The following is a 24155-nucleotide window of genomic DNA, read 5'->3' on the forward strand; positions in this document are numbered from 1 at the left end:
TTATCATCCTTGTTGGATTTTTCTTTAGTAATTTAACACTCACTAAGAAAAAGTAGCTGGTTGGTTATGCACCACTGCCATGCACAACAAATATACTAAAGGATGTGTTTGACTTTTTAACTTATCAATTTGCTAATTAAAATGTTTGCTTAAGCTAATATTTTAATTAGCTAGAGATAACTTATTCATAAGTTAACTTTATAAACCAAAACATAATTTTTCAATTAAAACGTCAAAACACATTTTAGTATTTTACAAACTACGATAACTTATTTTTAGAATCTCAACAACCATATTACGATAAGCTTAAAAAATAAATTAGCTAACAAATACCAAACAAAATCTAAAATGACAAAATTAGATGAAAGTTGACTATTTAATATATGGCAAATACCATAAAAAGTTAAAAACCACAATAAATCATATTATTATTTTTTTGTTGGCTGACCACAAATTGGACTTAAAGTTATCACTCTAGCCATTTAATAAGTTTCATGGTTTACAAAATCAGTTATTTTTTTTTTTTTGCAAAATCAGTCTTAAAATTATGTTTAACAAATTTGGTCCTTATAGTTTACAAAAAATTACACCACATGTCCAAAACTCGGTTTTATGTTTTTTAACTTCTTTATTTTCATTTATTTTTTATTTTTTAGTCAAAACTAAACTTAGTTTTATATTTTTTTTTTCATTTTTTTAATATTTTTTGTATTTTTTTTTGGTTTTTTACGTTTTCATATTTTTTTAGTTTTTTTCGTATTATTTTTTATTTTTTTCGTATTTTTAATTTGTTCATTTTTTCGTTTTTTTTTTCATGAATTCGATAACTTTTTTCTTGAAAATAAAGAATTTAAAAAACATAAAACCGAAAAAAAAAACAAAAAACGTGATAAAAAAACAATAAAAATACAAAAAGAAAGAAAAAAAATACGAAAAAATATGAAAAAACGTAAAAAAAAATACAAAAAACGTAAAAAAAAATACGAAAAATATTAATCAAATGAAAAAAAATATAAAACCAAGTATAGTTTCGAATAAAAAATAAATAATAAATGAAAATAAAGAAGTTAAAAAACATAAAAACGAGTTTTGGACATGTGGTGTAATTTTTTGGATACTACAGGGACCAAATTTGAACTTTAAACTAACTTTTAGAACTGATTTTGCAAAAAATATAACAGAGTTAACCATGAAACCTATTAAATGGGCTAGAGTGATAACTCTACGTCCCATTTGTGGCCAGAGCCAACAAAAAAAAAATAGAACTTTTTCCCAATTACACGTGAAAATGTTGTGGCTTTTATGATATTTGCCTTTTAATTTATGTCAAACATGGTTGGATTTATTTAAATCAATACAATTTATATATATATATATATATATATATATATATATATATATATATATATATAATTAATTAATTAAATTACAAAATGGTCGATTTGGTTTGGCCAAATTTGCAATTTAGTTCAACCTACAAAAAGTTTGATACATTGTGTCTCCGTGGTTTCATTTCTTGCATAGTAGGTCATTTCACCGTTAAATCTAACTAGTTGGTTGTTATATTTTTAAATATCACAATTTTACCCTTAAACCAAATCAATAAAAACTATAGCTAAAGAGATCAAATAGCAAAAACTCGTACATAGACCAAATTAATAAAAAGGGCTAGCGTAATATATTTTCCTCCTACTGGTCGTTACCGATGACACCCCCCCCCCCCCTCCCTAATTTTCCAATCCCTATGAATCTCGTTTCTTTGCCTCCATCGCCATCGTCAACAAAGAACTCAATGGACTAGGTACTATTACTCCTACCCCATTATCGTCATATCCTCCATCACTGCCGACTCGAAGCCTTTGTGGTTTGTAATCATAGTACTAACGAGTGCATTATGATTACTAGTAAATTCAATTTAATTTCGTAGATGTAACAGTTCATCTTCTAACATGTTTTTGAGAATCTTTTGCAAATATAACTTCATCAGCTGTTAGTGATCATATATTTCTGAAATGTTGTTATTAAATAAATATCTAGTCATATATTAAATATAAAATATTTTTAAGCAAAATGTAACTCTTGGTAAAAATTATCTAGATGGTTATATCTCTTCTTACCAAAGAGTTTATAGTCTAGTGGCAGCAGATGTTGCATCTATATTTAAGGTTGAGGGTTCAAATCTCGTATGATACATATGTAGAATTAAGAGTAGCTTAGAAATATATTAGGTTTATCGGTTAGAAAAACTATATATTTAGCTATTTCTTTCGAAATTCCAAAGATTCATTAGGATTGAATGCCAAATTCTAAATGGTGGAGAACTTATTGAGAAGTTGCCACAACAATATACATTCGGCTTTAGTCTTTGCACTTTCTTATGTTCCACTGTTGGTTTGCTTCAAATCACTTGGTAGCATATTTCATCCAAGTATGCATTGTCAATGATAATTTTTTAGCTTAAATAAAAAAATGGTCAAAAAAATCAGGTCCTGGACAAAAAGGTTAGAATCCACGATTGGTCATCTACCATTATAAACCCAAGTTTTGTGGTCTTCGTGTATATGAGGAGCTTGGTTTATTTACCTTTGTCTGCCTTATATGACTAGTTATGTTGTGTTCTACAATATATCTCACCATAAGGCATGTGCAACAAGTGACCATGAGTTATGAAGTCTGATCAGTGGGTAAATTTTATATCAGATTCGTCTTCAAAATGTGTCATGAGCTAGATTTGTCGGTCTCTCTCACAGTTTGACCTTATTTGCAATTTTTAGGTCAATTTCTTTCTATAAATAGTTTCCCTATGAATTATTGTAAGGGGGTGTTTGGATAGGAAAAAAATAGGGTGCTTATTGTTTATTTCCACCGTAACAAGCTAAGTTTAAGTGTTTGGATAAAATCCTTAAAAAACAGCTTATTGTGTTAGAAATAAACTAATTTTAATAAACATCTCCCCTCTTGTTTATTGTTTATTCCTACCACAAATAAGCTATTATTGCTTATTCCTACCGCAAATAAGCTAATAAGCAATAAGCTAATAAACTAATCCAAACACCCGGGGTTCCTAAGCCAAATAGAAAAGTATAATTCAACACATATCAATAAAATCCTCTTTCGTTTGCCCATCTACATAGTTAGGTTTCATAAATCGAGTGAACCACGTAAATCATCGTGCATTCTGTACTTGTGGTGTGCTTGTGTTTTAAATTTTTAATATTTGCCTTATTTTTCATTGATATAGCGAGTAATTACAAAAAATTTACATGACAATTCTTTTTTTGTGATTTACAATGATCTTGCTTTTCTTTTGTTAGAAGAACGACTAATCAATAGATCCATCACTTGTAACTTGTAACCAACGAACTATTCCTCATAAATATTAATTAACTACTTAGGAGTTCAGTAATTTCTTCCAACAAACGATGGGTACCTAAATCATGCTGTTTATCAAGTGAATGAACAGATCCAAGATCCCACCATAACATGTTCAAGATTAAAAAAACGGACCAGAATTTTCCATCTAATTTCGAACTAATTGAAAGCTTTCATCTCAAGAAGCAGTGAAAGTGAACATGAGAGGAAGCTTAGCTAGATATTTATAGACAAACGATGCCCAAATGACCCAAAGCTAAAGATTCACGTTTGGAATCCAAAAATATTGTAAACATTAGTTGTTTCTTATTGGAACAAGTACTTGAAACAATCAAATTGAAACAAGGTATACTTCAACCATAAAAGGGCACCATAAAGTTCATAATGAAACCATCAAAAACCGTATTATCATGTTTATTTTGCAGTAAATCAATAACATACCGCCTGCTACATTGGTTAGGATCAAACCATATCGTCTCTCTGTTTCAAACTCTTGGAAAATACCCATGAATCAATTCTGGTCATCAGTCCCAAAAAGCTTCATTCTTGACAATGGTGATCGAATGTATCCTTCCACCTCAAACTTCTTGGGTGAAAGCTCACGATACTTGGCAAACTGAACTTTAGCTTCATCGTTCTTGTCCATCAAACTATATATCATTCCTTTACAAAAATATGGTCGAAAATCATTTGGGTCTTCACTAAGAAGCTCATCATAGCTCCTCAATGCTTCATCAATGTTTTTCTGCAAAAACTGAACTTGAGCTATGATCAAGCGTACATCCCTTGCTTCTTTCTCCTTATTTTCCTCCTCTGCAATCTCCAAAGCTTTTTCTAATCTCTTGATCACTGCATCACCCTCTCCACAACTGTCCATCAATAATGCGTTCTCAAATAATGCTTCGAAAGAAAGTGGATTTTGCGTCAGAATTTCTTCCAATGCAGCTCGAGCAGGTTCCACCTCGCCCATTTCATTCAACAATCTCGCCATCAGGAATTTCCAGTCGATGTTTTCGGGTTGGGCAGAAACGAGTTTTTTCAAGATTTTTAAGCTCTCTTCATCCTCCCCTGCTTCTAATTTCTGTTCGAGTAAAGTTTTCATGGCGGAAATCGCTTCGGAGTTCGACTCCAGAAACTCCGGTAAAAGGGTTTCTTGACTTTCTTCAGGTGTTGCGGGTTCTGTTGTTACGACACTCTGGATACTGGGTTCGGCCATGGCGGGGTATTGTTGAAATTTAGAGATAACGACAGCGGCAGTGGCGGAGAATACGATGGCGCGAGCGGCGAGCTTGAGGCTTTGTATGAAGGGGTTATTTGTGGGTTTAGTGGCATCGGAAGCGGCGGAGGCCTTGATTTTAACTGCGGATTGTCTAAATTGTTTTGATAGGGGGAAAGAGGGGTTTGAGTTGATAAGGTTTAAACTGGATGGATTAAAAAATGGATTTTTCCGGTGATGGAACGACGATTGTAATCTAGTTGAGAGAGCAGACTCCATTGTTGCACCTTGGAGCTTTTTCCGTGACTTCTAGGGTTTTGATAAGGGTTTGGGTTGAGAGAGAAGACGGGAGATATCACCAGAAAACAAAAAGGATAGTCAAATCAAGATACAATTATCTCCGCTTGTTTATTGTGTCTACTGGTACCCAACCACTTATAACTTTTTCCGGAAAAGTTAACAAACCTTAAATGATTTTTTTGGAAAATCTTACAAAAATTAGCAATTCTTTAATTTTTTTTTTTACAATAATATTTTTTTTTTGAACGGCAAATAATTATTTTTCTCTTTTCACTGGAATGTAACCCATGACCTCCTAGTTAGTATTAGGGGCTGTTTGATAGCCTCTTAATTGACAAATTAAGAGGCAACCTCTTAACTTTTCAGATTAAGAGTGTTTGGTAACATCTGAATTTTTACCTCTTAATTTATCATACCCCTCTTATTTTTTCAGATATGAAACCAAATCTGAATAAAAAATAGACATGCTTGCCCTTAATATTGCGTCCCCACTTTCCCTCTTCTCTTTCACAACACACGACGCTCCATCCCCATTGCATCTCCGATCTGTAAATCGGCCAGCCCATCCGCCACCGGGCGACCACCGCCTATGTCTCCCACTCCCCCAGCGATGTCGCATCCGACAGCGACGTCATCGCCGCCAACAGCGAAGCCCTCCAGGTTTGCTTGAAATCGCCTCCGATCTGCAATCATATGCTTTGCCCTAAGTTTTTTCTTTTGTTTTGCTTGAAAGGTGCAAGGTAATTTGATTAATGATTCATCCTGCTCAAGTTTAAATCACCTCCTAAACATTGTAGATATCATCCGAAAATACAAATCTACAGGAAGAATAAAATTAGTAATTGTCCAAATGTTTGCTAATTTCTTACTAGAACGAGAACAAGGATGCGTTTTTTCCCTCTGTATTGCTTTTGCCTCTGCTTTTTTTTTTCTTCATGTTTTCTGGTTTCAATCAAAGAAAATGATTTTTTTCATGTTATCTGTGTTTTTTTCTTCATTCCCTTGTGCTGCGTTTTCATGTTTTCTGGTCTCATGTTTTGTATATGTTGATGGTATCAGTTACATGGTGACTCAATACAAATGATTTGAAGATGTTTGATTATTGGTGGGGAAAGCAAATTGGTTAAACATATGTAAAAAATAGAGATGGGAAAGCAACATGCAATACTTGTACCTTATGCAGCACAAGGTCATGTAATGTGACATCCCCATTTTCACGGACAGAAAAGACCGATTTTGTTTATGCTTTATAAAAATCAGAGTACCTCTTTTAATAAAAACGTTGCGGAATTTGTTCCCAGAAAAACATGATAAATACGTTATCAAAGCATTTCCGAAGAAATGTATCTTTATCCATTTTAAAACATTTGGGATGTCATCGTCAATACAGAAACATAAGCATAAACAGATCTTACATTCATTTACACTAGTGATCTACATCTCTTTTAAATCCCCCAGTGTAAAGTAGCTTCATATCGACACCTGGTGAGTACATAGGGTTTCCAACCCACGATAATTTAATTATTATGTTTAAACATCAAACAATCAACCAAATTACCCATCCCCATTATCTTCCTTACTCGTAAGGATCTAACCTAAGAATCATCTATCTTGCATTCGTTCATTTCGAAGCCCATTGCTTCCAGGGTTTATATGATAGGCACTAAGTCCATAGCTGCCAACGCTTGTTCGTAAAGCATTAATTTCGTAGTTGCTAAAGTTCATTCATCGGGTACTAAATCCATAGCTACCAGTGTTCAGCTAATAGGTACTAAATCCATAGCTACCAAAGTTTATTTAACACGTACTAAGTCCATAGCTACCGACGTTTATCTAACAGGTACTAAGTCCATAGCTACCCATGTTTATTCGATAGGCACTAAGTCCATAGTTGCGATGTTATTTGTTAGACACTAAGTTTATAGCTGCCAATGTTCACTCATATCATCTTTCATCTCTCATCATTCATCTACCCATGTTTTACCCAACATATTCGTAGATATAAAATACATATACAATTTAAATTATTTAAAACATGTATAAAATCGTTCATCCAGCATAGAAGGCAAGTATTCAAATAATATGCACACATAGCACGTAATTTATATCAAATACTTCATATCTATGTGTAAGATGACCCTATCAGTGGCTAACTCAATAGGTTGGGAGAACCTAAAAGAGTTAATGCTGGAAGAATACTGCCCGATGGGCGAAGTTCAAAAGCTGGAACAAGAACTATGGGAGCTCACGATGGTTGGCTCAGACATAGTGGCCTACACTGACAGGTTTAACGACCTGGCAGCACTATGCCCCGGGATGGTTACCCCGGAGTGCAAGAAGATAGAAAGATACATCTGGGGTCTAACTGCCCCAATCCAAGGAGATGTGCTGTCTTCTAACCCAACCACATTCGATAGTGCCAAACGCCTGGCACAGCGACTCATTGACCATGGAGTCCGCCATGGCGTGGTGGTCCCCGTTCCCGAGCCATCTAAGGGAGGGGACAATAAACGAAAGTCGGGGAAAAAGAGGAAAGAGCGAACAACACAGGAAACCCCGCAGGAGCAACAAAAGGGTTCTATATACGCCGCCACAACACCTGCTACTCCAGCACCTGCCATTCGATATGCTGGAACCCTCCCGAAGTGTGGAAAATGCAACTATCACCACACCGGAGTATGTCGGGAAATGCAGTGTCTGAACTGCCACAGAAAGGGACACACAGTCCGTTTCTGCAGGGCACCGGGTCAACCGATCTCCCAAGTCCCCGGAGTTAAAGAAAACCAAGCCTGCTATGGATGTGGTGAGAATAGACACTATAGGAGGGATTGCCCGATAACAAAGAACTCAGGAGCGGATGGACGAATTCTGATGATCACCGCAAGAGAATCTACCCCGGTGTCGCCAGCGACCAGCGGCACGTCTTCGAATTAAAGAATTACTTTAAAAATTAATTTATATTTATATATAAGATTAAAACTTGGGGAAAACACTTAAAAGTAATTATAATAACTCATTTATTTAAACAAGTCACAGTATTCAAGAGAACTAAAAGATTCATTCAGAGAAGCTATGATGGCTTAGTATGTACATCAGGGTTATGCATAGCTAAGATTTTACAGACTTAGAGTGAGTGATTCCGCCTTAATTCCTGTTCCTTGTTTAGTTGTGGAATTGGGGCAGAGTTACTCAGTCGACCGTCCTATTCATCTTAATTATTCATAACTTGTATATGTTAGGCGATCATAGTGGTACCGAGAAGAATCTTAGTATAAAGTATCGACACAAGTTATCAAAGCACTTTCATTGTATGTACTCGCTCATCGCAGTATGATACGTAGAAGTGTTAACATCAAGGGGAAAACAGAAAGCACTAGAAAGTATACACAGGGTTCATTGTCGAGCACACTAGAGATACATCATCGTATAGCAAACATTTCTTTCAAATCGGCCAAACTTTTGTTCAGTAAAGAGTCCGTTGCTATCGTTCGTCATGAGTTGGCGTTGTCCTCACCATACTAAGTTCATATGTTTCTATCGCATCGACCGTCAAATTCATGGAACCCTCGTCATTCGTAATGACAGTCCAACCCAGACCTCGGAATCGTCTACCTCGTATTCTAAACCCCGAAGTACTCATGCGAAGAGTACTTTGCCCTCCGAAGCCTTGCCGCCGTATGTTCAACAGACCTTCCCGAAATACCACTCGTTCAGCAGATCAAGTTCAAGCACAGAGGCTAAGGATGAATACAGCCCACCTATCACTATTCAGTGTATACGCGAGGGTGGTATATGATTATGATTACGCATATTTAGTATGTGTGCTTCCGCCCTATCTCCTGTTCCTTGTTTGGTTGTGGACCTGGGGCAGAGTCACACATCCGACCGTCTAACTAATCTTAATTATATACGACTTGTATACACGAGGTAATAATAGATGGACCAGGTAGGAATCCTATCATGGACATTAGGGCAAAATTGCCCAGGTCTACGAGTGGGTATTCTGCCAATCAGAGAAGCGCAACCTCAGTAGTACTGCTAAGAAAGCTAATTTCGGGACGAAATTCCATCTAACGGGGGGGATGATGTGAGAACCCGAAATTTTTTTCCTTGTAAAGTCCAACCATTCAATTCAACTGAGTGTCAGACCCGTTTCTGCTATCAGTTAGCATTGTTTAGAGTCTGTTTAAGGGTTCTAAGCTCACTACTTTCAAGCATTGGGTATAGGATTGAGTTGCGTAAGTTCTTCGCGTGGAAATCGAGCCCAACACTCCATTAGAGGGAGTGTACGGCCGCACACTCGCACACCCATCATAATCGTACACCCTTGCCCATATTTAGAGTATCCTTCCATTTCTAAGTCATTTCTTCAGTTTCTAAGTCAAGAACTCGAGTTTTCTCTCAACTATCATCAAGCTTTTCACCCCGATCTTCAAGAATGTAAGCCTTTCTTCCGTTTTGATTTGTTGTTATCCTTCTTCACCTAGTAACACCCTTTGATTTCATCCATGCAAATCATCTTTTGGCTAGATCTTCAAATCTTCATCCATTTCACCAAGAACACCAAGAACACACACTTGTTCTTGGTGATTGTGAACCCTCTTGAGCCTCCAAATCGTATGTACTCTTTACCTATGCTTAGTTCATGTTAGGAACACTTATTTAACACCTTTAATTCGTCCATAACTCAAGAACATAAGGAGTGTACGACCGTACACTCATGTGTGTCCGTACACCCCTAAAGGGCCTTCAAAGTGTAAACCTAGCTTCAACACTTGATGAGCAATTGTCCCCAAAGCTTCCCTATCATTAAAAGACACTTTTGTGCACTTGTTACCAAGAGTGTGTGGCCGCACACTCCATGGCCGTACACCCATGGCCGCACACTCCTCATTGTGGCCGTACACTCCCCCTTTAGATGAATCACATGTGATTCTAACACTTGGTCCAAGTGTTTCCTAGTCCCTAAAGGTGTTTCCTTGCATGTGGTTGCTTCTAAACACTATATTCATGCCGATATATGTCATTATATGTCATTTAGGACTCGTATGTGTCTCGAGACTTCACTAGTGGAGCTTCTCATCCTTACACGTATATTAGTTTTAATCACCCACATAAGGTGAGTTTATACCCCTATAATCAATCTTTTAAATTGTTTTAAATGCTTTTAAGGGGGGAATACAAATTGAACACAATGATAATTGTGTAAATGTTTTGTTATAAACATAATTTCAATGGATTGCTTATGTATTTATAAGTGATCAAAACATTTCAAAAACTCTTTTAAAGTTATGTTACTTTATAGTTTATAAAACTCCGTTTTTAAAGTACAGTCATAACTTAGTAGATAAATGAGTCTTTTCTTCAAGTCAATAACTGTTCAAGGTAAATATACTAGTAAACTATAATAGGTATAGTTTAGGGGTTCAGTTCACACTAGTACATACTATAAAGAGAAACAGGGAGGTAGATACAATACACGATAACATAAAGAACATACTATAAAGAGAAACAAGGAGGTGCATACAATACACGATAACATAGAGAACATACTATAAAGAGAAACAGGGAGGAAGATACAATATACGATAACAGAAGGAACATACTAAGATACTATAATAGAAAGAACATACTAAATGCTATAGCAGAAGAACAATACAGGATCTAATTATACCAATAATCACTAACTCATTGTTCTAAACAAAAGGTGATAGTAAATTGGGTATACATGATCATATAACTTTAATGTGAATTTACACGGCCTAGCAATTTGTTTGCGGAAGTCGCGTTTGGTTCCCACAATCTCTTTCAGGGAGAGCGTATAGTATGGGTACTATTCATCACATTATGACCAAAATAAAACAAACTTGTTTTAAGGTAATCAGTACTTCAGTTTGTCAGTTCAAAAGACAACTGTATACTTACATTTTCCCATTACTTTCATATTGTGACAGTTCCACTTGAAAGTTAATGCAAACTATTTTCGAGTTAAGATAGTTATAAACTAGGGAAAACTTACATCTTTTCAAACTACAAGCAGAACAGTCGAGTCTAGTACATTCAATAGAAAGGGGCCTATAATGCTAACTTTATGATTCCTTAGTTTATACATCAGAGATATATATTAATCGGGTCCGACAGATAGTAGGATGTGTGTTTTACGCTTCATTTCATGTTCCTTGTTTGGTTGTGGGCTTAGAGCAGACCCATCCTACTATCTATTTGTTCTTAGCTATATATATATATATATATATATATATATATATATATATATATATATATATATATTCCGTATACACTAAGTAATCATAAGGAGTACCAGGTATGGGTCAGGTCATAGGACACTAATTCAATGCACCGTTTTCTAGTACAAAACATACTTTTCAAATAGAACATTTGGTATACAAAACTAGAAACTTACCAGTAAAGGTTTAATCCATTTTATTAACCAGTATAGCTTAAAGGACCTTAGGTGGTTAATTCTATAATACCTTAGTTTATACATCAGGGTTATATATAATTAATACCCGATAGGTAGCTGGATGTGTACTTTCCGCCTCATTTCCTGTTCCTTGTTTGGTTGTGGGCTTAGGACAGATTCACACAATTAACTATCTATTCGATATTAGATTATATATAGCTAGTATAAACTAAGTGATTATAGAAGGAACTATTGTGGTTACCATTTTTACTAAAATAAATAAGGGTTTTCTTAAAGAATCTTTTCATCTAATATAAAGGAACTATTACAGTTAACTCCTGTGAGTACCAAGTTAATACGCCAGGGTTATATACAACGATGATCTAACAAACAATGAGATGTGTACCTTCCGCCTCATTTCTTGTTCCTTGTTTGGTTATGGGCTTAAGGCAGATACACACAACCGATTGTTTGTTTACTCTGGGTTTTATATAACTTGTATCCATTTAGTACTCATAGAAAGGATTGTAGAGTCATTTTTACTTATCTTTCATCAAAGCAGGAAATATAGGATTTTCTGGAGGAACAGGCGAACTTTTCTAAAAGAACTTACAACTTACTACATCTTTCTTACAACTTACTTACATCACTAAAATCTTATGAACTCACCAGCTTAAATGTTGATATACTCTTTCAAAATAACTTGTATTCTCAGGAGACCAATAGACATGTACGCGCTCTGGGATTCAGAAGATGGAGCAGTATAGCTTCATGTCTTATTTTGTTATTTGCTTTGTAGACTACATTATGTGAACCACATACTTTGTAAACACTTTCTTTCTAATGAAATGGTTGTTTATTACTTTGATTACTATGATACATGTCTTGTGATACTAAACATGACGTCCTCCGCCCCCGAACGTTTCCGCCGTTCCGGTTTTGGGGTGTGACAATTTTGGCATATAGCACTTCTGAAATCCAACAACCCTATGCGGCTCTTTAAACCAGATTCCCCGTACTGCGAGTAGTTAAAAAGATATTATAACGACACTTATATAACCCATAATAATAGCTCAAATAATTATTATAAGGTCTTAATAACGTTAATATATTTAAATAAAAGCTATATTAAAAATTAGGTAGGCGTATCTTACCTACGAGGGGGTTTGGCTAGAAGTCGGGCTCTGCAGGGGCATGACTTCCGAGTCGAAAGCTCTTCTTCTCGGAGTCGTCGAGCGCTCCAAGGCTTTCTTCTAGCGCTAGAGGAGTTTTTGGGAGGTTTAGAGAGAGTGTAGAGAAAAGAAAGAATGGGAAAGGTGTGAAGAAAATGAGGGTGCGAGAGGTTCTATTTATAGGGTGAAATATGGTTGAACTTGGTGCCACATGTCACCATCTGCTGGCAAGACTTGGGGAGAAAGCAATGGCCAAGACTGTGCCACATCACCCATTTTCGCACAACACACTTCCGACTTCTAAAATCCGTAATTTTCGCATACGAGCTCCGTTTTTTACGTTCTTTATATCCCACGCGTAGGTAAAAATAAGATCTACAACTTTCCTTTTGACTCCGTTGGCTAATTCTCGACCGATCTTAAATTTAACAGTAGAAGGTGACTACACTGTTAAATGTCCGCGTAAAATTCATAACTTCTACATACGGACTCCGTTTTCGTCTGTCTTTTTGTCGTTGAGTTCCTATTAATGAGATCTTCAATTCTCATTTAGGTCGCGTTGGCCAAAAACGCTCGATCTAAAATTCGAGTTTCGGGTCGTGCACTGCTAGGCCAAATCTTAGAAAAATCATAACTTCCTCATACGAAGTCAGATTTGGGCGTTTTTTTATGCACGCTCTCGTTTTAATGTATACTACAACTTTTGTTTAGATCATTAAGGCCAAAAAGTACTCTATCGTAAATTCACTATTTACGTCGCGTAGTGCCGTGACGGTTTTGTCGCGAAACTTCGACGGGCCATAACTTCTTCGTTATAACTCGGATTTCGGCATTCTTTATATGTACGGACCCCTTGTGACATATTCTACAACTTGGTTAAGATTACTCCTTCTAAATAATCTTCAATCAAAAACTCATTTTTGATGCTCATTGTCTCTAAATTGACTAGTCCAAATCTGCGGACGTTACATGTAATCCCAATGATGTAGCTTATGTAACGATTAGTCAATCATGGTGTAAAAGTCACATTTGTTTATGTTTGATTTTGATTTTTGTTTATGTTAGATTTTGTATAGTGTTTATATTTATATTTTTTTGATTACTCAAGAAGTGGTCCGATTATTTTATAAACAGAAACATTGAATTCGGAAAAAAAATAATATAGAAGGGTAAAATGGTCATTTTTATAATTTAGACAACAATTCAGATGTTCCAACCAAACAATATGATAAAAATTCAGATCTTAAAAATTCAGACCCTCTTAGAAATTCAGACCTCTTAAAAATTCAGATTTTAATAATTCAGATCCCGCCAAACAACCCCTTAGTTTAGAACCTCCATGTTAGCCAAAAATAAAATAAAACTAGGTTATAACCCATGGAAACCACAGTTGTTATTTTTATAATCATTATACAGGCAAAAAATAAAATAAAATATCAACAAAAAAATAATGCGTAACTTTAATTGTAAGAAAACATGAAATAATATGAAGTTTTATAAATTACAATGTATTTTCAAAGTACATTGGTATAAGTTTTAAAACTATTTTAGTTAAAAAAAAGGACAACGATATAAATGACATTGCTGTTATTAGCCAAAATAAGTATAATTTTATTGAAACAATGAAAGGGGTAAAATGGTCATTTACTTTCTATATTTATAAAAAAAAGGAGTTTCATGGGCAAAACAGAAAGAGCATTGTACTTTCATACGCAAAACAAAAAATAGCCTTGTAGTTTCATGGACAAACCAAAAATAACATTATACTTTCTAAGGTTAAGACGTTATTTGTAAACTGAAACTCAACTATGGGATTGTACTTAAAAAGTACAATGCTTAAATAAGAATAATGAGAAAATAAGATATTGACACTTGTTACTTTGACAAATACATAAGTTCATAAGTTGAACACACTACAAAAACTAAGATATTTACAATAATGATTTTTTTTGGAACGACAAATAATTATTTTTCTCTTCTCACCCCGATTGAACCCATAACCACCTAATTAGTTGTTAGTTTAGAACCTCTATGTTAGCCAAAAATAAAATAAAATAAAGAAGATATAAAGGTGAAGGGAGTGGTTCATGTTGAAGCCGCCAGACCCAATATAGAGTGGTGTTCTTAATGAACCTTCTTAGTCGGTCTTCTCATTTTAATTATTTGCTTCCCGCCTTAAGTGGTTGTTGAACCCACCAAATATATCTTTTTTCGAGTGGAGTGGTGTACCTTCTGATACCAAAGTGCCACCTCAATCAACCCACTTCCCTCCCCTGCTAAACTCTTTTCACCTCAAATAGGGTTGTAAACGAACCGAACGAACACGAACAATGGTTTGTTCACGTTTGTTCGTTTAAGTTAGCCGAACAAACGAACGAACACGAACGAATAAAACGAATGAGTTTTCTTGTTCATGTTCGTTCGTTTATGTTCGTGAACATGTTAAACGAACGAACGCAGATAAATAAACATATATGAACATAAATGAACATATAATATAGTACTGTAATCAAATACAATTGAACATATATGAACATAAAAGGAACTTAAATGAACGAACATAAACAAACAACATAAACGAACGTTTATGAACATAATTGAACGAACAAGACTATTGTTCATGTTCGTTCGTTTAACTAAATGAACGAGAATTTGTGCTTATATTCGTTCATTTAATAAATAAACGAACATAAACAAACTTCCCGCTGAACGTTCAGTTCGTTTACAACCCTAACCTCAAGAGCTATTATAACATTAATTCCACTTTTGATGTAAATTTTAATCACCATTATTTTTCAATAGAATTTAGTTTTCAGACACATTTATTAAATGGATAACTACACAAAATCCACTATATTTTATCTATTTTTGTGGTTTAAACATTAGATTTTTTTTTCTGGTAAAGCCATCATAATCTGAAAAAAATTATCACTTCAATTATAGTAATCTCTTAATGCCGTTTTAGCATATCACCATTATGAGGTAACTTTTTTTTCACTAAAGTCATCGACTAGTTAACAATTTTTTTTTCTAATTTGACCACAATAACAAAGTTTTGTATTTTTTTTATTTCTTGTTCTAAAAGGTTGTTAAGACGGGTAGGTATATGCAACGCGAGTACGCGTTATTCCGACGTGGCAATCTAATAACGGCGGTATAACGCGCCGAACACCGCGCCCGGCTTGCGTTTTTAGCCGTTATGGTATAAGGCGTTACGATGGTAACGCTTGACAACGGGAGGATTTCTACGCAAATTAACTCCAACGGATATATTTTTGATTTTTCAACCATTGTAAAACGGTCAAAAATGTAAAAAAAAAAAGTTTAATAGATTTTCAATCTTTTTACAACTATATATATACATATACATCAACCTTTATCTTTTATACAAACCTTTTTACTTTCAAATCTTCAAAAAAAAATCTCTTTTCCCTACTATGGATCAAAACCCCAACACTCCTCCTCCAAACAAAAATACACCTCCGCCTCTTGGTTTTGCACAATACGAAATGTACGCGAACATTCTCAACACACAAGACAACTTTTTCAATCCCGCCTAACCACCACCACAATTCACTACAAACCTTCCACAAAACATTTTCAACCAATTTGCTACAATTCAACAAAATACCACACAACCACAACCCACTCAACAAACTGTACCCGAGACGCAAGCGGGGGGGGGGGGGGAGCGGAAAAAAAACGGCCCAAAAAGGGAGATCACGAAGGAAAGGGAAAGCGGTTGCGGTGGAGCAATCGGAAGACGAACCTCCAACATGGTGGACCGCAGACGAGGAGTACGCATTGGCGGTGGCTTGGTGCGGGACATCAAAAAATCCAACGCAAGGAAACGACATGCGAAGAGTTGCCTTTTGGGAAGCCGTGATCGGGAAATTTCGTAGCCTTTTGAATAAAGATGAAAATTACCGCAATCACGACATGTTGAGTAGCAAATGGACTCAAATAAGCAAGAAGTGTACCAAGTTCAATTCCACCTACAACAAGCTTTCCTCGCACAAGCAAAGTGGTGCGACCGATTTTGACGTTTATAGAGCGGCGATGGAGCAATATCATGTGGAGACCGGTCACGTTTTTTAGCACGAAAAAATTTGGGAGATTGTGAAGGAAGACCCAAAGTGGAATAAAACCGACACATTTACGGAACAACAATCGAAGAGGTCGCGCGGCTCGGGTTCGGTCGATGTTTCGGACGCACGCACGAACATCGACCTCAATGCGGACACGGATGAGATACCGGACGACTTGAACGACATTGAAGAGATCTCCCCTCCTCGACAACCAATAGGCCGCGACAAAGCGAAGCATGCTCAACGGCACGCGGATGAAACCGAAAGTAGACGACAAGAGCAAGCCGAAATGAAAAAAAAAATTGACGAGCACAACGAAATCGCGCGTAAAAGATATGATTTGCAATGGGAACATTTTGAGTTCTTGCGTCGTGAAGCCGAGGACGATCGTATTGCGAAAGATTTGGCAATTCTTCAAACTAGCGATGATAATTTGTCACCGAGACGGTTGGAGACACTCCGAAAAATGAAGACGAAGATTGAGCAGAAATATTTAGACGAAGATTAGTGTTTTTTTTCGTTGTAATGTTTTTTTTTTGTTTTTTTTTTTCGGTCTATTTTTTTTTTCGTTGGAATGTTGTTTTATGTTTTTTCGTTGTAATGTAGTTTTTAATTAGTATTTAATTTAATTATGTGTTATTTAATTTATATGTTTTTTTAAAAATTATTATGACATAAATTAAAAAAATAAAACAAAATAGAAAAATGGGAATTACAAACATAAAAAAAAAAATAAAAAATAAAATAGAAAATAAATGGTGTTATCACATGTTATTTGGTGTTGTCCATTTCCAACTTTGGTGTTATAACACCCATTTATGACTAGGATGATGATGTGACACCTTTTGGGTGTGATAACATGTAATAACATGTTGCCTACACCTAGCAGCCTAAAGGGGCTCACCGCACGCTCGGAAATTGCAATCAATACATTATTTTCCCACGACCAATAATAACTCCTCTAATTCTAATAACATCTTTAAGATGGTCCCCGCTCTTCCATAAACATGTTAATCTCCTGTATACTAAATCCATTTTTTCTAGCAACTTTAATTGTTTTTTTAGTATTATTATCCATTCCAACTTTTCTTTCACCCCTGCTAAGAAAACTTCTACATGTTTATTAAGTATTTGATTTTTTTTTCTGAGTTCTTTCGGTTGTCTTCTTTAGCACCTATCATCGCTTCTAATATATAATCATGCATATTATCTTATAGTGGGCCACCATGATAAAAGCTCAAATGATCTAGGTTGACGTCAGAAAATGAATTAAGACCAGAACAATAATAACAATCTTCCTTTTCAATGTCATATATCATCTTCAATTGAATTCATGTTTATATAAAAATGAATGAAAAACTTGCACATTTTTTATGACAACCAGTTGCGAGAATTTATTAGGGGTGACAATTTATGACATGACACGACAAAAATATACGACACGAAACGAAATTTGGACGAAACTAAAATTTGAATTCGTGTTCGTGTTAGCTGTAAAAAACACGATGTCGTGTCGTGTCGTGTTCGTGTTCAAAATTCGACACGAAATTGACACGATTTAGCAGTTCTTTATCGTGTTTTTCGTGTTTGTCGTGTTTATCGTGTTATATGTGATAATATATTCATTAAATAAACTAGTTTTTAGTATGTTATATTTGTCGTGTCGTGTCGTGTTTGTCATTTTTTAATTCGTTCGTTTTCGTGTTAGTTAAAAAAAACACGACATCGGGTCGTGTCGTGTTAAAAAAAAACATTGTCATGTCGTGTCGTGTCAGACAGAAACATGAAACGATAGCACGATTTACCACCCCTAGAATTTATGGCTTTCGCAAACACCATTCTCCAGTGTGTTGAGGTTGTTGTGAAAATAATGTTGTTTGAATGACTAGCAAGGCGTAGTGCTCTTTCGTGAATCACATTACAAAGACGAGGTTTGGTTGTTAGATAAAGTGAACACCTCGTTAATTCACAATCAAGATTCGTGATATTTGTAGTCTATATTCTTAATAATTGAAAAAATGGTCTTTAAGATATATTCGGTTATATTTTCGATAACTCTTTCAACTTTCTAATAAGTCATATATCATTTTAATAATTAAACGTAGTTTCCAATTATCATGATTCACCTTTTTCCCCTTAAGGCTTTAACCTTATTTCATGTGGCACTAAACGCCCTTTTCTGATTCTCGTGAAGGTTACCAATATCATGAACACCATTTATTTTCTGTGACGTGGTAGGTGGGAAGTATATATACTCGTACTCACTACACCATATATACATACCTATATCTTTTCTTTTACTGTATTTTATGGGTTTTACATAAAGAACATTCTACTTTATCTTTATGTAAGTTTCTTTCTATACTTATTTTATATTATTTAAATAAATAATTAACTTATAAAACCTAAAATGAATGTTGAAAATAATTTGAATACCATATTTTAATATTTGACTCAAACTTTACATTTCATAGTTCTCGTTCAGTCTTTAAAGTTACAAAACATTATTCTCCAATAAAATATTGGGCTCCCTTTAGCAAATAGCCCAAAATAAGCCCACCTATTAAAAAACGGGTCAAATCCGAACCGTATTTACAGTAATAGAATGGAATGAGAAAAACCTTTTGCCGCTTGTCTTCTTGAACCCCTGGTGGCTAAAACCCTAACTAGCTTCGTCGTCAACTGTTTCACCTCCATCTCCACCAGCACCACCTCAACTTAATCCCTACTCAATACAACACTGTCACTGTACAAATTCGTACGCTTAAAACAACAATGAATGGAAGTTCACTCTCCTAGTTTGCTCGGACGATGTTCGTCTTTCTTCGCAGCCTTGTCATCATGGGAAGAAAAACAAGATACCCTAATCATCGCGTAAGCCTTCTATTATCATCAACAAGAAATTTACCGTCTCCATTGAATCCTAATAAAATAATTTTCTGCAACTGTTCATCACCATCATCGTACACATTCTTATTCTGTGTCACCAGTTTTCTCTGCTTATTTCGGTACCCTTTTTCGAGTAAGGCTTTCTGTGACGAAATCGGAGACGAGCTTGGTCGGGAATCCATTTGTGAAATTGTTAAGAATGAGCGCTGGGACGATTATAGGATCATCAAATATTTTGATTCAAGTTTAGCCCCAATTTGGGTTTCGAAAATACTATTACAACTAAACGAAGAACCTACGTTAGCTTTGAAGTTCTTCAAATGGGCTGAAACCCGACCTAAGTTTTGTCATACGACTGAGGCCTATTGTATTCTTACCCATATTTTGTTTTTCCATAAGCTTTACAATGAAGCTCATGGTATTCTAAAATCTTTGCTTAGTTCGACCCTAATTTTGCCAGGTTTTGATGTGTTTGATGTAATGTGGTCGACCAGAAATGCTTGTCGTCCAGGGTGGGGGGTATTTGACACATTATTCAATGTATTAGTGGAATTAGGGAAATTTGAGGAAGCAAATGAGTGTTTTTCAAGGATGAAATCTCATAAAGTTCTCCCAAAAGCACGTTCTTGTAATTCATTTCTGGGTAGATTAACTAAGATTGATAAAGGAGACTTCTCACAGAAGTTCTTCAAGGAAATGATTGTGGCTGGTGTTAAGCCTTCTGTATTCACTTACAATATCATGATTGATTATTTGTGTAAAGTAGGAGACATGGAAGGTGCACAAAGATTTTACATGGAGATGAAAGCATTAGGGATTACACCAGATATTGTTACTTATAATTCACTTATTGATGGGTATGGTAAGCTCGGGAAGTTAACCGAATCAATCTGTATATATAATGATATGAAGAACATCGGTTGTTGCCCTGATGTGATCACATACAATGCATTGATAAACTGTTTGTGTAAGTTTGGGAGAATGCCACAAGCATTTGAGTTTCTTCATTACATGAAGAAAAGTGGATTGAAACCAAACGTGGTAACTTACAGCACCTTCATCGATGCTTTCTGTAAAGAAGGAATGATGCAAGAAGCAATTAAGTTTTTCATGGATATGAGACGTGTTGGTCTTATTCCCAATGAATTCACATATACTTCTTTAATCGATGCAAATTGTAAAGCAGGTTGTATTCAGGAGGCTGTGAAGTTAATCAAAGAGATGAATGAGGCAGGTGTTATGGTGAATACACTTACATGTACAGCTTTACTTGATGGGCTTACAAAAGAAGGTAAAATGAAAGAAGCTGATCTGTTTTTTCAAGAAATGCTTAAAACCGGTATATCACCTAACATAAAAAGCTATACAACTCTTCTTCATGGGCATATAAAATTGAATAATGTAAGTGAGGCTACGAATGTTTGGGAACAAATGGAAGCCAAAAGCTTCAAACCAGACTTATTGCTATATGGTACTTTGATCCTAAGACTCTGTAATGACAAAAAGATTGAAGATGCTAAGGCTGTTCTTCAAGAAATGAAGAAAAACGGTATAAATGCAAATTTTGTGATTTATACAACGATTATGGATGCGTATTTTAAATCAGGACACAAAAAAGAAGCTCTTGATTTGTTTCAAGAAATGAATGAAACAGGTTTGACCCCATCAGTTGTGACTTACAGTGTCTTAATTGATGGTTTGTGCAAACTTGGATATGTCCATGAGGGAATGGACCATTTCTGTAAGATGTCAGATGTTGGAATTGAGCCTAATGTTATTGTTTATACAGCTCTTATTGATGGTTATTGTAAAAATGATCAATTAGAATCGGGTGTGAAACTGTTTGATGAAATGGTGGGAAAGGGTTTGATTCCAGATGTAAATGCATACACGTGTTTGATTGATGGGAATTTAAAACACGGGAATGTTAAAGAGGCTTTGGAATTGAGGGACAAAATGGTGGAAAGTGGTGTAAAGTTTGATCTTCATGCATACACTTGTTTGATTTGTGGGCTGTGTAGATGTGGTAAAATGGTGGAAGCAAGAAAGTTTTATGATGAGATGATTGTGAATGGTGTTTGTCCAGATGATGTGATTTATGGGTGTCTTGTGAAAAAGTATTATGAGATTGGTGATACAAAAGAAGCTGAGGAATTGCAAAATGAGATGGTTGGAAAACAAATTATGAATGGTGTTAGTGATTAGGGTTTGAAGCAAAAAGTGAGAAATTCATTACTTGATTGCATCTTGTTGCACATGGATATATTGATTTGTGGATCAAGAACACATTGGAAGTCGTATAAATTTGGATCAAGACTTTTGCAATCCTCAAACTAAGGTAAAGTATACATCTTTATCATTTTCATATTTACATTAAAAGAATCAAATGTGGAAGGTAATTTTATGACCATTCATGAACTTATTAAAGTATCTTTGTTGATACTTACTGATAAGTGTTATTTGTATCTCTTTTTATCACAGATATGGGATTTATCCACTCAAAGAGGCGACATGAATCTCATTGATTACCAAGTGTGAGTTTTATGCAACTTATGTATGTTTTGTTAAGTTATTAATCTGAGGAAACCTTGATTACTAATTATCCCTCTTTAAATATTGAAGCTTCTAATCTATCCCACCTAATCATCAGGATTCCATCATCTTTCAGCATAACCCAGTTCTTGAATCTGGTATGTATTGGTTTGTTGTTTAGTTTCAGCATGTTATTTTGAAATTTCTTCATCTCTTAAAATTGCAACATGTTTGTTAATTTAAAAGATTCGATCATTCTAGTGTCAAAATTGCTTATTTGCCCATTGTCATAATTACACAAGTAAATAGATATTAGTTATTTTAGTACACAGTAGTTTCTTAGTTTTTCTTGAAGGGTATTTTAGATAGTTGAAAATAGTTAAAGATTTAAACCATGTGTTAAAGTTAAATTTTACTATTTTTCTTGAAAAAAAAATCATGAGTTGATTATGTTTGCAGGTAGCTTTGGAAGTCATGCTGGAAGCCTTTTGGCAGCAAAATGAAATTGTTGCTGTTGGGAAGAATAGGGGAGAGGCAGATGAGGTCAAGAATCTCTGAAAATTAGTTTTTTCTTCACAATTTTGAGGGAATTTTTCATTCATTGTAAGTAATTGTATATTCACATACAGTTATTATATTGTATTTTTTTTTTCAAATAGATAGATAGTGTACTGAAAGAGTATAAATGGGAAGGCCATAAAGATGAATTGAAGCTTGGGAAGGGAAGCATGTCTAAAACATAGAATGACTAAACTTCTTGCTAAATTTTTTTTAGACAAAATTGCAAGAATGGTACCTATTGTATGTGAAAATTGTCATTTTAAGCCAAACATGTTTGAACTAGCATCAGTGATCCAAAAGTTTTATTTTGATGCATGTTTGGTCTATTTTGTTTTGATTTTTTATAAAATTATGATTTTGCCCTTTGTATTTTCTTTTTTCAGTTTTTTTATTATAGAAAAAAAAATACTCTCTGTGTGTGTGTGTTAGTGTTTGATAAACACCTAAGAACATATTCATAGATTCAAGAACACTCAAGAACATCTTCTGCCACCACCATCGTTTGCCACCTTCATCTCCTCCTAAACTTTTCTGCCACTTCATCTCCGCTAAAAAATCATCCTAGAAACAAAAATCATATAGAAAATCAAATCTGATGAACACATACACACAAAATCAGATCACATGAACACACACACATATCAACACAAACATCCATTGATTTTTCAATAAATTCAACACACACAAAGATTATACACACACAAAACCCAAAAATTGATTCAATGATCTGAGGTGGAACGCCACTTAACTTGTTGGATTTGAAACTCTAACTCGTCGGATCTGAAACGTTATTTTTCTTCTTCTTCTTCTTCTTCTTCTTCTTCTTCTCTCTCTCTCTCTCTCTCTCTCTCTCTCTCTCTCACACACACACAGAGATGGAACGCCACCTCTCTTGCCATCTCTCTTACAAACCCGATAATAGGAAGTGGTCAGAGATGTTTGAAACTAGACTTGAAATGGTGGTGTTCGTCGACTGTGGTGCCAGAAACCACAAGTCGCCGTCTCTATTAGGGTTTGTAGAGCTGTTGCCGGTTAGCGACGCCAGAGGCTAGGGTTTTGCTAAGGGTTTCGTCGATGATGAGAGAGATACACATCATCTCCGACAGATTGCAGGTCCGATTATGGTGGGTTGAGGTCTAGTGGTTTCCGACGGAGGTCCGATTACGAGCCTACCTCCGACGAGAGAGAGAGAGAGAGAGAGAGGCTCTGATGAGGGTCTGGTGAGGGTGGCGGCTTCGGCGAGAGGCTCTGATGAGGGTGACGGTTCCGACAATACGATGGCTTCCAACGAGAGGTATCTAAAAATTGTTTCTTTTTTGTTGTAAGAGAAAGAGAGAGACGGGGAAGAATGAGGGGGGAGGGGGGGGGGGGGTATTTTAGGTTTTTTTTTAAAAATTGTTGTAGAGAGAGAGAGAGGGGGGGGGGTGGGTTTTTTTTAGATTTATATAATAAAAAAACTGAAAAAACAAAATACAAATGGTAAAATCGTCATTTTATAAAAAATCAAAACAAAATTGACCAAACTCGCATCAAAATGAAACTTTTGAACCATTTGTGCTAGTCCAAACATGTTTGACCCAAAGTGACAATTTTCAACATACCAC

The 24155-nt window shown here is 35.3% G+C and overlaps 2 protein-coding genes across 3 annotated transcripts; one reads left to right on the plus strand and one right to left on the minus strand.

Moving 5' to 3' along the window:
- Positions 1–3656: 3656 nt before the first annotated feature.
- On the minus strand, positions 3657–4996 carry LOC145165771 (Protein prenylyltransferase superfamily protein). Its single transcript, XM_079084656.1, has one exon. The coding sequence runs from the start codon at positions 4865–4867 to the stop codon at positions 3884–3886; it is 984 nt and encodes a 327-aa protein (XP_078940782.1). The 5' UTR covers positions 4868–4996; the 3' UTR covers positions 3657–3883.
- A 14212-nt stretch (positions 4997–19208) lies between these two features.
- On the plus strand, positions 19209–22900 carry EMB2794 (Tetratricopeptide repeat (TPR)-like superfamily protein). Of its 2 annotated transcripts, none has more exons than XM_079084657.1 (4): positions 19209–21796; positions 21940–21992; positions 22081–22148; positions 22450–22900. In XM_079084657.1, the coding sequence occupies exon 1, from the start codon at positions 19381–19383 to the stop codon at positions 21661–21663; it is 2283 nt and encodes a 760-aa protein (XP_078940783.1). In that variant the 5' UTR covers positions 19209–19380; the 3' UTR covers positions 21664–21796; positions 21940–21992; positions 22081–22148; positions 22450–22900. The 2 variants fall into 2 exon arrangements, with proteins under 2 accessions (XP_078940783.1, XP_078940785.1); XM_079084659.1 differs by having other exon boundaries at positions 22109–22148.
- The last annotated feature ends 1255 nt before the right edge of the window (positions 22901–24155 follow it).

This window comes from Lactuca virosa, chromosome 3 (assembly GCF_052849685.1).
Source record: "Lactuca virosa cultivar CGN04683 chromosome 3, Lactuca_virosa_CGN04683_v6, whole genome shotgun sequence".
NCBI lineage: Eukaryota > Viridiplantae > Streptophyta > Magnoliopsida > Asterales > Asteraceae > Lactuca > Lactuca virosa.